This window comes from Morus notabilis, unplaced genomic scaffold (genome assembly GCF_000414095.1).
Source record: "Morus notabilis unplaced genomic scaffold, ASM41409v2 Scaffold1639, whole genome shotgun sequence".
NCBI classification, from domain to species: Eukaryota; Viridiplantae; Streptophyta; class Magnoliopsida; order Rosales; family Moraceae; genus Morus; species Morus notabilis.
In genome coordinates this window covers 7,749-21,066 of record NW_010366354.1, presented here as the reverse complement: position 1 = coordinate 21,066, position 13,318 = coordinate 7,749, and the positions used below count along the sequence as shown (strand labels likewise).

Below are 13,318 nucleotides of genomic sequence, written 5' to 3'. Positions count from 1 at the left end.
GCAAGTTCGAGTGTCCAAAAGGAGCCAATTGTTTGAAGGCATGTTTGGAATGACTTTAAAAAAAAATTACTTTTGACATATTTAGGTCAAAAGTTAGTTTTAAACCCGTTGGACGATCGAACACAATAAAGATGCTTTCATCAACTTTTGTAAGCTCTTCTGAAACAAATCAAAATTTTAATGTTTATAGAAAAAGCTCGTGAAAAGTTTTGTTGATATATTTTTAACCTTTTTATTTGTGAATAAGAAATTATAAAATTTCACTAAAATTCTCGTATTATATTTACTTTTCATAACAAAATAGATTTATATAACCAAACATGAAATTTTTGGATACACATCAGAAACACCTTTCTACCATATCTTTTACCTTTACCTAGCTAGCCAAAACTATAATTATGGAATTTCCTAAGTTTAATCCAAAACTGAAAACTCTAATACAATATTTCATGATATTATTATAAAAGGCGGACCCAGTGTTAAAGAGGCTCCCGTACTATGACAGGCTCGGGGGAAAGTTCAATCCCATATGTACGCGGCATTACCTCCAAAAGGAGAGACCATTTTCGGGATTCAAACCCTAGACTCCGGGTGCAAACGCAAGCGCTCCCACCACGGTGCCAAGGCCCGCCTTCATTTCATGATATTATTATAATTCAATTAATTTTAAATCAAAATAAATAATCATAGTAGGATTTTAAATTAATAATTATTCACTTCTTGAATAACTAATGGGAAATTGAGGTGGGTGGCCGTTTTTTGCACCTACCGTTAATTATGGATCGAAGTTTCAAAAATTCAGGGAATTGTCGTTTTTAATTTTTTTTGTCCCATTCTATTCCGATTCCGCTCTTCCTTCCCTGTCGACTTCGTTGTTGGAATCCGTGCTTTTGCATGATCTTCATCGATCATCTGCTCCTCATAGATCTCGCCGTCTAGCTGTAGCTGGTGTAAATCTTGCTACGATGGTGCTCAAGAAAGTAATTCGACGTTGTGTGCTTGGTAGAGAACCCAGCTTATAGCATCCATGGACATGGAACTTCCCAAATGAGAGAGCGAGAGAGGGAGAAAGCTCATAGGCGTTGGCTAAAAATAGGTATTTGGAATCAATCAAATTCAATAATCTCTGGTATAATAACCTATTAGTAATAAGGGAAGAAGTTTGCAAAAAAAAATATTTTTAGTAATTAGTATATTGGGGACAACAAGTACTTATAAGCACAAATCTCTTACAGACCTCTTACACTCTAAAACTTTTTAGTTAAACTATTACGTTCACGCTTTTTTTTTTTTTTTTTACAATAGATTTTCAATTGCAAAATAAAATGTACTAAAAATCTAATTTAAGTATTTATTTTTTTTAAGTATTTGAAATAAGATTTTGAATTATAACATTTTGATATTGATTAAAAGGCGATTGCGTTTATTTACTTCATTCGCAATCGCTTATTTACTTCACTGAAGTTTAAATCTAGACAAATGTAAATTTAACTCTAGACAAATGTAAAAATTAGTTCGTACTAACTCTGGGATTAATGTGAGGCAAATGATGAATGCAATTTATATCCCGAATCAATATAATAACCAGGCAAGAAATTTAAGTATAGTTAAAGACCAACGTTTTAAGTGCTTCTTACTGCGATAGTTGAAACCAAGAGGTTTGGCCTTCTTATAGAGGCTTTAGCCCACACCTACTTTACTTTCTAAGTAATGTGGGACTTTTCTTCTTTTTTTATTTTTCCCAAGCCTAATAATCTCTATCTTTGCTAAATAAAAGTAGCTTACTCTACCACTACTATCTTTATCGATAATCATGATTCTCAACCCAAAGACCTATCATACTCTACCATAAAGAGTGATAATATACTATGAAAAGTTGGAGTTAGTAAAATATATCAATAGATATGTTGGAGTTGCACCAAGGGTTTAGTGATCAATAGGGTTTAGTAGTTGGACTTCAGCATACACCATTCTTTTTTTTTTTGGATTAATTTTAAAAATTTCCATCAAACTATGACCCTTGTAACACTTTGTTCCCCTGAATTTTAAAAAGTAACACTTGTTCCTCCCGAACTTTGTTCCGTTAACAAGTTTTATCCTTCTGGTATAATGAGTAACAGAATTGCCACGTGTCACTTATTTAGTGAGAATTGAAAGCGCAATTACGTTTATACCTTCATAATCAAATAATTCCCCATTTTTATTAAAAAATTCACCATCTTCATTCCCATTTTGCTTCTTTTTTTTCCTCACGCCGTTCATTCATGGCAAGTTCCTGCAGTACAAATAGTGGTGGCAACGGCTGAGTAAACGAAGAAATTTGAGGTCCTATTCAATGTTGATGTAGGTTGGATCTAGTAGTGAGGACATCACACAGAAAGAAGAATCCGAGAAGACAACTTTATGGCTTACTTAAATGAGGCTGAAATTGGAAATTGTAAACCTGTTTTTAGTTCGACATCCTTTGATGATCCAAAAATAGGTTAATTGGGCATTCTCTTTTGGACCCTGTTTTTTTTTTTTTTCCCTACCACCCTCTGTTCATGCTTCATTTTCTTCATTTTTTCTCAACCACCACACGCTCATCATCACCAAGCACGGACCCTTTCCCTTCCTTCTCTCTAGCCCTTGCAATGTTTGTTCAACTGTGTCACCTATATCAATTTCATCTTCAGACTGTGCAAATTCAGAATCATCATACTAAGAATCCAAATGCTCATAATCATCATACTCAGAATCATCTCCACTATTTGTTGAACTCCCTCCTATGCAATTCAAAGGAAGTTACATACCTCTTCTAACTTATGGAAGCATAACTAGAAGGATAAAGCTTGAACAAATGCTTCTCTCTACCGCTCACATCAACATACAGAGAGAGAAAGAGGATAAAACAAAAATCTTCAGCTTTTATGATAATTTCCTTCTCATATGGGTCATGTATATGATACATAGCGATTTTCGTCACTCATTGTAACATAAAGATAAAACTTGTTAACGGAGCAAAATTCGGAGAGAACTAATGTTATTTTTTAAAATTTGGAAGAGACAAAATGTTATAACGGTCATAATTCAGAAGGAATTTTTGAAATTAATCTCTTTTTTTTTTTTTTTTTTGGATGTTGTCACGTGCTGAGTGATGAGTTTGTCATTGTGTACTGGTGTGATTTTGTACTATAATGCTTTCCAGAAATACGTAGTTATCATCTTGTATTCTTAATCATATATTACAAAGTGGATTTCAAGAATCAAATGAAAAAAAAAAAAAGAAAAACAGTTAAAGGTTCTTTATTAATAGTATATGGTGCTTTACTTTAAAAAAAAAAAAAAAAAAAAAGTATACGGTGCTTTTACATTTTTCATATATACTATTATTTTGTCCATTTCTTCACTTTTTCCACTTAATTAAGAATTGTTAATCTTTCTGCATCATCACGATGTTTAGTGGAGAAACAAAAGAAGATCTGACTTAATACCGATTAATTTGGAGAAAGTTGTGTCAAATCTGACAAATTTATCTAGAACGAATTATATGGCTTATTTGGCAAGCGCATGCCATGATTTTGCAATTAGAAGTTCCTCAAAATTTTGACTATATATTTGGTTACGCATGCTATGGTCAATTGGTATTGATTAAACTGCTATTTGAGTATAATATTATAATTAATGTGTCAATTATAAATTTAACATTTAAGTGTAAAAAATACTCTTTACTATAATGCTATTGTTGTGCTAAATTTGTTATGCCCTTTACTTTGTGACAAATTTCCTACTAAGTATAGTATATAATAAATTTAACATTTAATTTTATTGGTTAATATATTTACTCACTTAATCAAGTACAGTTTTTGCCTTTTAAAATTATTATAAAATTAAAAGCAGTTGAGGCTTCGGCGTATGCTTCTGAGTTTTGACAATATTAAAATGGTGAAATCTTGAAACGCTTAACTTGAGAAGATTGTTTGATATGATTAGACGAGATAGTGCAAGTTCCTTGATAGATCCACGGCCCCGACCCATGAACTTAAAAAATAATAATAATAAATAAATAAATAATCCGTTCACTTCACTAATTCGAATTTAAAATTTAAAAGTGCAAGTTCCTTGATAGATCCACGGCCCCGACCCATGAACTTAAAAAAAAATAATAATAAATAAATAAATAATCCGTTCACTTCACTAATTCGAATTTAAAATTTGAGTTTTGTTATAGTAAAAAGTTTTTAAAAACAGTCACGATAAAAAACTCTCACATAAAATCACATTTCAACTCAAATTACAAACTCAAATCAGCAAAGTGAACGGCCATAAAAATTGACTGACTCGAGTGAAAGATGCGGGCAACCTCAGAACTTGTTTCTTGATTGGAATAAGCATAACGCTTATTTCAATGGAGCACGAAAGACGAGATCAAGTGGAAATTGTTGGTCAGCTGAGTAATTGCTGCTAAGAATGAAAGGGGAGCATTCCCTGATCAGCCTCAGCTTTCTAACGAGTTATGACCAAAAATATATGCCAAGTTGGGGTTATAATTCTGGATTTCTATTCCAATAATGTTCAAGAACTTTTCTATTAATTTTTCAGATATTAACATAGCAAAAAGACAAGATTGGACTCAAAGAACCAAGTTGATCAATAACAGGGAAAAGTTATACAGGCGGCGACGACTCAGCTGTCTTCATTCTATAGAAGACTTCTAAGCTCAACTTAACTAACCTAAAACCGCTCGCTCTTAATAACAACAAATTTTGATTGCAAAAGAGTCTTGGAGCATATAAGCAGAACCATGGTCATGTGGAATCTGAAAATCGGTAGTTAGGAGGATTGCGAAAGAGTTCTTTAAGCATAAAAGAAGAATCATGGGCATGGCAAAATGTGATAAGCATTCATCAGGAGACAGTGTAACATTGCTCTTCAGAATTATGTATTTGATATCTACCCTCATAAACAAGAGGGTGCATCGATAACAAAAGCTTAACAAGTACTCAATCCAAGTTGGAGTAGTTCCATTTCAATGTGATCCAAGATAATCCAAAAGCATGACAGTACAGTTGTGAAGAGAATGATGGCAGATGATCACCATGGTTTGATAACATTGCGATTCTAGGCCCCATCTGCTAACGTCCTCTTCGAAGTACTGATGTAAAGAACTGCACCAAAGAGACAATAAAAATCCCAGTCGTTTCCACAATTTGAAAAGTGAGAATCAAGTATGAACTGCATCATTGTTTAATCATTACCGTTATTTCCACGAATAAAGGCATCCCCATATTTGTTTTTCAACTGCCCATTGACATACTCCTCCGTTTGTTCCATCGCAATATTCATATACCCATCCAGACAAGCTAGAATACCTGCACAAGAAAAAAGGAACACTTCAGTAAAGCTAATCCGTATACTTTTCATACCGACCAAACCAGTAAATATGAGATATATCAGTAGATGCCATCACACACAAAAGTTTACTCAATACAATGGAATTGTTTGATCTTAAAGCATCTTCTATAAGTTTGCACATGAGGGGTCATTTCTAGGCTTCATCCAGTCGTTAATAACTATTAATTTGCATTATTTTAGTTGATACCAAAGCACCATCTATAACTAAGGTGTCCAAGATTACTTTACATAATTTATGACTGACATAAATCCGTGATTCAACTGTTCCCCTAAAGTAAGAAACTCAAATGAAGGCAAAGGGCACCAAGCACACAGGTGATCACCTGATATTCATGGAATATCATGCAAACATACTGACCTAACCTCAATTCTCCCACATAGATATGGAGGTTCTTACAGTCTTACAGAGTGCATCATGGTGCAAAAGATAGACAATTTCTATAATCCTTGCAACTCTAAAAGAGAAACCACAACCAAAGGCCTGACCCATATATTGATATTTTCACTTGAGAAATGGCGAATAAAACGTGTGTACAAGCATGTTATAATGTGGGCTGCCCAAACTATATGCTTAAAAAAAAAGGTTTGATAAAAGGAAGACTAGCCACTTCCCAACTAAGTTGGCACCAAGTTGAAACTCATTGTGAGGTTATGCTGTCAATTTTATTAAAATAAAAAGACAAAAAATGCACTTATATGACCAATCTCTTTAATAAACCCAACGAAATAGACAAAAATTAAGTGATTAACGTATCAAGGGTGAATATATCTGCAGATCAATTAGGGCCGGCAATTTCGGACACGACACGATGAAACGATACGAAAACGAAAAAAGAATAATGGGTTTGAACCGCACGATTATTAATTGGGTCATTAACGGACTGGCACGAATAATACGAAAATAAATGGGCTGAATTCGTGCCAACCCGTTTAACACGCTTAACCCATTTAGTTATACGGAACGTAATCGGGCCGACACGGCCCGGCCCGACCCGTTTATTAAGCCCATATATGTGTGTGTGTGTGTGTAAATTTTCTAGAAAGAAACTCTCTTCTATTATTTTTGGAATAGTAAAAAATAAAAATAAATAGGCTAATGAAGAAACCTTATCTTCCTAAAAGAAACTATCCTAATTAAAGATAAATTCTAACCTAAGAAACCTTATCTTTAATGATAAACCATTTATCCTCTATTTTATTTAAATTCAAATACAAAGACTTTATTTAACCGACAATATATATATATATATATATATATTAGACAAAACCCTACTTCTGACTCAGTCTCTTGAAACTAATTTTAGTTTTTAGAGCGTAGTTGGGCATTCAACCTCAAGGCTCAAAGAAGACATTTTCTTATATTTATTTTATGTTTTATGCACTTAAACATTGAAATGTTTGGTTATGTTTTCAAACTTATTTAAATGTACTTGGCTATGTTTTCAAATTTCTTTGGATGTTTGGTAATTAGTATGTTTTGAAACATATATACTTGATAATCTAGTAGTATCATATATATATATGTGTGTGTTTGATATTTGGATATTTTAATATGTGTTGGCTATTATGCATGATTTTATATTTAGTCAATTAATATAGTTTTGAATACAATATAAAATTCCACTATTTTTGCTAGTTAGGTCATAAACGGGTCATAAACGTGTTTTTTTCGTGTCGGCCCGTCATGACACGTTTAGTAATCGTGTTCGCGTGTCGTGTTGTGTTAACCGTGTTATTAGCGTTTCGTGTTCGCGTTTGAATTTCTGACACGTTTATTAATCGTGCTGTGTTTGTGTTCACTATAATCGTGTCGTGCCGTAATCGTGCCGGCCCGAACACGACACATAAATACGAATTGCCAACCCTAAGATCAATAACAGGGAAATAATAGAACATTGCTTCCTAATTCTTTTTTATGAAATGAAATTACGTGGAAATGAAAGAAAAGGAACAATGTGAGAGAAACGAAAGAGTCAAAGACTGACCTCTATAATCAACTCCGGAATTTAGTTTAACGACAACTGGTCGTCCACGAATTGATTTCAGGAAATCAGCTGGGGTTTTTGTGGTCGGTGACCCTTTCTCTCCTGCTCCGCTCATTTTCCTTTATCTTAAATCCAAGTCTACTCTACCTGACGCAAGGGGGAAAAAATGGATAAAGAACTTCACTCACAATCTCAATACACACAGTAGAACAATTAAACATAAGTAACTCATCATCAAGACACACACACACACACAACAAGATCTCCAACATTACTGTTTTATCTTTAGCAAGTGGTATGCCCTATTTTCACCACTTCATACGTAGTTGGAATAGGAAAACATCAAGCACATAGGATGGACTTGGAGAGATGAAAGACAAATTTTCTTACGGACAAATCAAAAAAGTCAATCTATTATTTACTTTAAGAGAACCCATCTGTTTTTTAGTGTAACTTTTTGAAATGTGGCCAAAACAAGCTGCTTTGATAACGGAAATCAGCTTGTAATTATTAAGCTCAACAAAAAACACTTTAAACAATCACTTGCTTTGTCTTCCACTCATACGACAAGTATATATTAACCTTCTATCACGATCTCCCTCTCTTTTTCGAAACAGAAAACTTGAATTAAGTTTATACCATTTCCCTTTTGAAGTAGCAAAATACTCCATAAACTAAAAATACGACAAAACAAAATCAAATACGTACAGAATTCAACAAAAAAAGTAGAAAACTAAACCACAAAAACAATTAACACATATAATACCGAATTATCAGATCTCCGAGAATCCACCGGAACCACCGCTGATGGTTGCGAAGTCACCAAAACAACACACGAAAACCTTAAACAAACAAAACCATTATAAAAATTACTTTTTATCCTCGGATTTTGGTGAAAAAATTCAGTAAAAAAAAAAAGCTACGCATGAATTCACAGAGAAGAATAAGAGTCTCACCAAATCCCAAACAAATAGATTCGCCTTCCGGGACAACGGACAATTCACGAAGGAGGGAGTACGGACGGCGGAGGCAGGCGGGGGCGGGGGCGGGGGCAGATTTGCCGGAGAAGGTGAGGACGAAGGAGAGAGAGTTTTAGGGTTTTGGGGCTTTTGAGATTTTGGATTTAGATTGGGGAACCGATCTTAAGACGGATTTCCGGGTTTTTTTTTTAATGTAAACATGGCGGTTTGGGGCGACCCGCCTTGCTACCCGATTTACATGCCTTAACCTATCCATAGTCCAGCGAGCTGAGTTGAGCATCTCTCTTATTTTTTAACGAGAAATTTATAATAAACTACTGATTTATAAAACTAAATTAAATAAATGACAGATTTTAAAATATTTAATAATAAAAAGTAGTAAAGTTATTTTTTTTACATAAACTTTTATTTATATTTGACAAAATTTTTTTATCCACGTAAATTAAAATAACACATGTTAAAAGAATATAATAACATCTGTAAAAGAGTAAATAGTGTTTATTTAACCTTTCTCAAATATTTGAAAAGTTTGGAAAAAGGATGGAAATAAGCCAAGTTAAAGGAGCATAAAAAATTAATAGGTCGAAGTTAAATAGTTTTAAATGCTTTAACAAAAGGAAACGCCCGTCTTTATTATCCTTTTATTTTTATTTTTACTTTTTTTTTTGTTTGCCTAATGGATCCAGACTTCACGTCTTCAACATTTAATGAACATTTGGTTCACAGATTCAGAACTATAATTTAAAATTATAATTCAAAATCATTCTTGATTTGTGTGTATTTTTTATGAGAAAAAATGTTGTAGCGAGTCATGAACTATGATTCGAGCTATGACACGAATCCTTATACCAAACACAGACTTATTGTTCAAAAAGGTTAAGCCCACGATTATTTTAATGATTAATTATAAAAATTTTTCTTTGAATTATATTCCTATAACACTTTATTTTTTGATCTTTAAAACGTAATATTTATTCCTCTTAAGCAATAAAATGTTACAAAAAAGCCCTATCCATTAGATTTTTAATTGAAATTTACATTTAATTTACTATTTTAAGGCTATTTTAATAATTTTATGGTTTAAAATTTAATTCGAATCTAAACTAATTTAAATATTCAAAAAACTTAATAATTTTTTTATTCTACCAAAAAAAACTCATAAAATTTTTAAGTTGCATTCAATCAATAATGAATGTATCATAATTAAAAGTTTAAATTTAAATTAGCTTTAAATTCAAACTAAAATTTTAATCCATAGAGCTACCAAATACCCCAAAATAACAAATTATTCCCTTAAAAAAGAATTAACGGAGGGGATTTTTTTGTTAATATTTCATTGTTCATGAGGAATGAATGTTACGTTTTAAAGATCGAGAGACAAACTATTACAAGAGATATAATTCAGGGAGAGTTTTTGTAATTAATCATTATTTTAACAACTCAAATCAAACAATTCAATCAAAATCATAGTTCATGATTTAAATTGATGTTTGGTAAAGAACAAAATAAGGACAATTCAAATATTTGACAATAGTTCAAATCATTTTAGAATTGACCCCTCCCTCCTAAATTCACATAATCCGGATTTTACTTTTTATCCCACATCAATTTCAAACTTAAAAATATCATAATTTTTTTTGTTTTAATCCATACTTAAATCATACAATCTAAACAGTGAGCAAAACAAGACCTGAGTATCTAATAGCTCATTCAATTTAAAAATTTAAACAAAAGTTTAAATTTTATTAAAAGAAAACACTGTAACATAAATAATAGCTCAAACTTAAGAAGAGCTTAATAAATCACTCCGTGTTTTGCATCTTCAATTAAATTCATTTTGAATCTTCAATTAAATTCATTTTGAACTGTTATTTTCGGTAGCTATCAGTAGCTGATGAGTAGCTATCAGTAGCTGAAAAGGTCTGCGCAACCACGTGGGTTATCACTTGTTTGCTCTATCCAAATATAGCCATCACTAGCCGAAAAGTTCTGGCCCACAATTGCATTATTAGCTTTTTTCTTTTTTTTTTCTTCTTGCTACTGAATTGCATTATTGCTTGATTCCTATGTCGATCAATCTGGATTGCTACTACAGTCATTGTTACACCGTTGCTATCAAACAGTTGCAACCAAGGACGATCAATCATCAATCAATGCAAAAATATTTTAGAACTATGATGGCCACAATAACATCAAAAAGTAGAACATATATTTTCATAAAACTATCATCTAACACTATAACCGCAAAAGCAAAGCATGAGACCAGCAGAGAAGGCTGGTCAACATCAAGCAATTCAAGCCCAGGGACACAAGGTAATCAAAAACGAAAACAGGATTAAATCCACAACATAAACGCAACAAAGAGAAAACAAACACAAAACGTTGGACTAGACTTCCTCCTGAGCTTCCTCCTCTTCATAATCATCATAACCCTCCTCTTCAGCAGTGGCATCTTGGTATTGCTGATACTCAGAGACCAGGTCGTTCATGTTGCTCTCTGCCTCTGTGAACTCCATCTCGTCCATACCCTCTCCGGTGTACCAATGCAAGAAAGCCTTTCTGCGGAACATGGCTGTGAACTGCTCACTTACTCTCCTGAACATTTCCTGGATTGAAGTGGAGTTTCCAATGAACGTCGAAGCCATTTTCAAACCAGTTGGTGGGATGTCACAAACAGTGGACTTGACATTGTTTGGAATCCACTCAACAAAGTATGACGAGTTCTTGTTTTGAACATTAATCATCTGTTCATCAACTTCCTTGGTGCTCATCTTGCCACGGAACATGGCTGAAGCAGTCAAATAACGTCCATGTCGAGGATCAGCAGCGCACATCATATTCTTGGCATCCCACATTTGTTGAGTGAGCTCCGGAACAGTTAGAGCTCGGTACTGCTGAGATCCGCGAGATGTAAGTGGAGCAAACCCAACCATGAAGAAATGCAAACGAGGGAATGGAATAAGATTAACAGCAAGTTTCCGAAGGTCAGAGTTCAATTGACCAGGGAACCTGAGGCAGCAAGTTACTCCACTCATGGTTGCAGAGATCAGATGGTTCAAGTCTCCAACTGAATAAGCAAAAATTATAAGTCAAAACTGGTCAAATAAACGCTACTGGTCTCCCAAAAAAAAAATAAAAAAATCTAACAAAGCATTAGCAGCTTTCGATTATCAGGAAATGTACTAAGATGAGAAACAACAAGCAAATTAACATGCCACAAATGACTTCTTTCTTTAACAGGAAAGAAACATACTACAGAATCCTAACAAAAATCAACAAAAACATCCAACTAGATGGCAAATGAACAAAAAGAAGAAACTCACAGCTTGGAGTGGTAAGCTTCAGAGTTCGGAAGCAAATATCATAGAGAGCTTCGTTGTCCAAAACCATACATTCATCCGCATTCTCAACAAGCTGGTGAACAGAGAGTGTTGCATTGTACGGCTCAACAACGGTGTCCGACACCTTTGGGGATGGAAACACGGAGAAAGTAAGCATCATACGGTCTGGGTATTCCTCTCTGATCTTCGAAATGAGAAGTGTTCCCATTCCCGATCCGGTTCCACCTCCCAAGGAATGGCAAACCTGGAACCCTGAATAATTTCAAGAAACGAATTACTTCATTTAAATTTGTCTGCTCAATAATGAAAATTGATTGCCCAAGAACAGTGTAGAACAGTGAACCACGTTTATATGTAGAAAATTTCGGTTAAATCATTGCTAAAATGAATTGTCTTCTATGCATTATTTAGCTTAATGAAAAATAAATTTAGAAATAACCACAATAAGTCATTAGCAACAAAAAAAAGGTGTGTGTTTTGCAGAAAAATCAAACCTAATATCAGTTACGCACTTCTAATTCTCTATATTTCTCAACAAAGAAAGACGAAAACCCTAAAACACAACAGAGTGAAAGTTCAATCAACAAAAACTAACACCGATAAGGATCTATAACCGAATAATATATTAAGTTGAGAAACAAACACATAACAATTCTGAAAATTCATCACTTCATTGAATACCAAGAAGCAGAAAATCACGCCCAAATCAACAAATGAGAAAACGAAAAAGTAGAGGAAAAAAAATAGATAATGAGAATATTCAAAAACCTTGAGTTAAAACTTAAGTTCTTCACTTATTTGGCAAAATCGCATCGAGAGAGAACTAAAAAAATGGGAAAAAATACCTTGTAAGCAGTCACAGTTCTCAGCCTCCTTCCTGACCACATCCAGGACCGAGTCAATCAACTCAGCACCTTCGGTGTAGTGACCCTTGGCCCAGTTGTTTCCGGCGCCGGACTGGCCGAAAACGAAGTTGTCCGGCCTGAAGATCTGGCCGTAGGGACCAGATCTGACGCTGTCCATGGTTCCGGGCTCCAGATCCATGAGGACGGCGCGTGGGACGAACCGCCCGCAACTCGCCTCGTTGTAGTAGACATTGACTCTCTCGAGTTGGAGCTCGTTGTCCCCCTGGTACCGCCCCGTCGAGTCGATCCCGTGCTCGGCGCAAACCACTTCCCAGAACTTGGCTCCGATCTGATTACCGCATTGGCCTCCCTGGATGTGAAGGATCTCTCTCATTTTCGCTGTTCTGAGTCCGGACGAGTCACTGAGCTCTAGAGAGAGAGCGAGAGAGGAGAGAGAAAGAACAGTTTGTCTTTTGATCTGTGAGTGAGAGACTGAGGTCTGAGAGGGAAGAAATGGGGATTTTAATAATACGGAAGGAGGACGTTTTAACGGCGTCAAGTGGGGCTGGGGAGTTAACGGTAAAAGTGACGGCGCCGTTTGGTTTAAGGGGGAATTCGAATTTTGAAAAGAGAGCGGAATATTTTTGAATCTGAATTAGGAGAGAATTTGGAACAACCACGACGAATCTGGAGCGTTCATTGCGTTGACTAACGAGATTTTATTTAGATTCAACGGCTGTGATGAGTGTAACTGTATCTGATGTTATGTGGTC

The 13,318-nt window shown here is 34.5% G+C and overlaps 2 protein-coding genes across 3 annotated transcripts; both read right to left on the bottom strand.

Moving 5' to 3' along the window:
* Positions 1-4,821: 4,821 nt before the first annotated feature.
* On the bottom strand, positions 4,822-8,505 carry LOC21389926 (sm-like protein LSM36B). Of its 2 annotated transcripts, none has more exons than XM_024173450.1 (5): positions 8,336-8,505; positions 8,146-8,221; positions 7,380-7,526; positions 5,238-5,351; positions 4,822-5,147 (listed from the first exon to the last, which is right to left on the bottom strand). In XM_024173450.1, exons 3-5 carry the CDS (start codon positions 7,492-7,494, stop codon positions 5,101-5,103), a joined length of 276 nt encoding a protein of 91 aa, XP_024029218.1. In that variant the 5' UTR covers positions 7,495-7,526; positions 8,146-8,221; positions 8,336-8,505; the 3' UTR covers positions 4,822-5,100. The 2 variants fall into 2 exon arrangements, with proteins under 2 accessions (XP_024029218.1, XP_024029219.1); XM_024173451.1 differs by having other exon boundaries at positions 7,380-7,522.
* Positions 8,506-10,546: 2,041 nt separating this feature from the next.
* LOC21389925 (tubulin beta-1 chain) lies at positions 10,547-13,028 on the bottom strand. The gene is made up of 3 exons (XM_010110039.2): positions 12,546-13,028; positions 11,683-11,952; positions 10,547-11,426 (listed from the first exon to the last, which is right to left on the bottom strand). Exons 1-3 carry the CDS (start codon positions 12,937-12,939, stop codon positions 10,747-10,749), a joined length of 1,344 nt encoding a protein of 447 aa, XP_010108341.1. The 5' UTR covers positions 12,940-13,028; the 3' UTR covers positions 10,547-10,746.
* Positions 13,029-13,318: the final 290 nt, after the last annotated feature.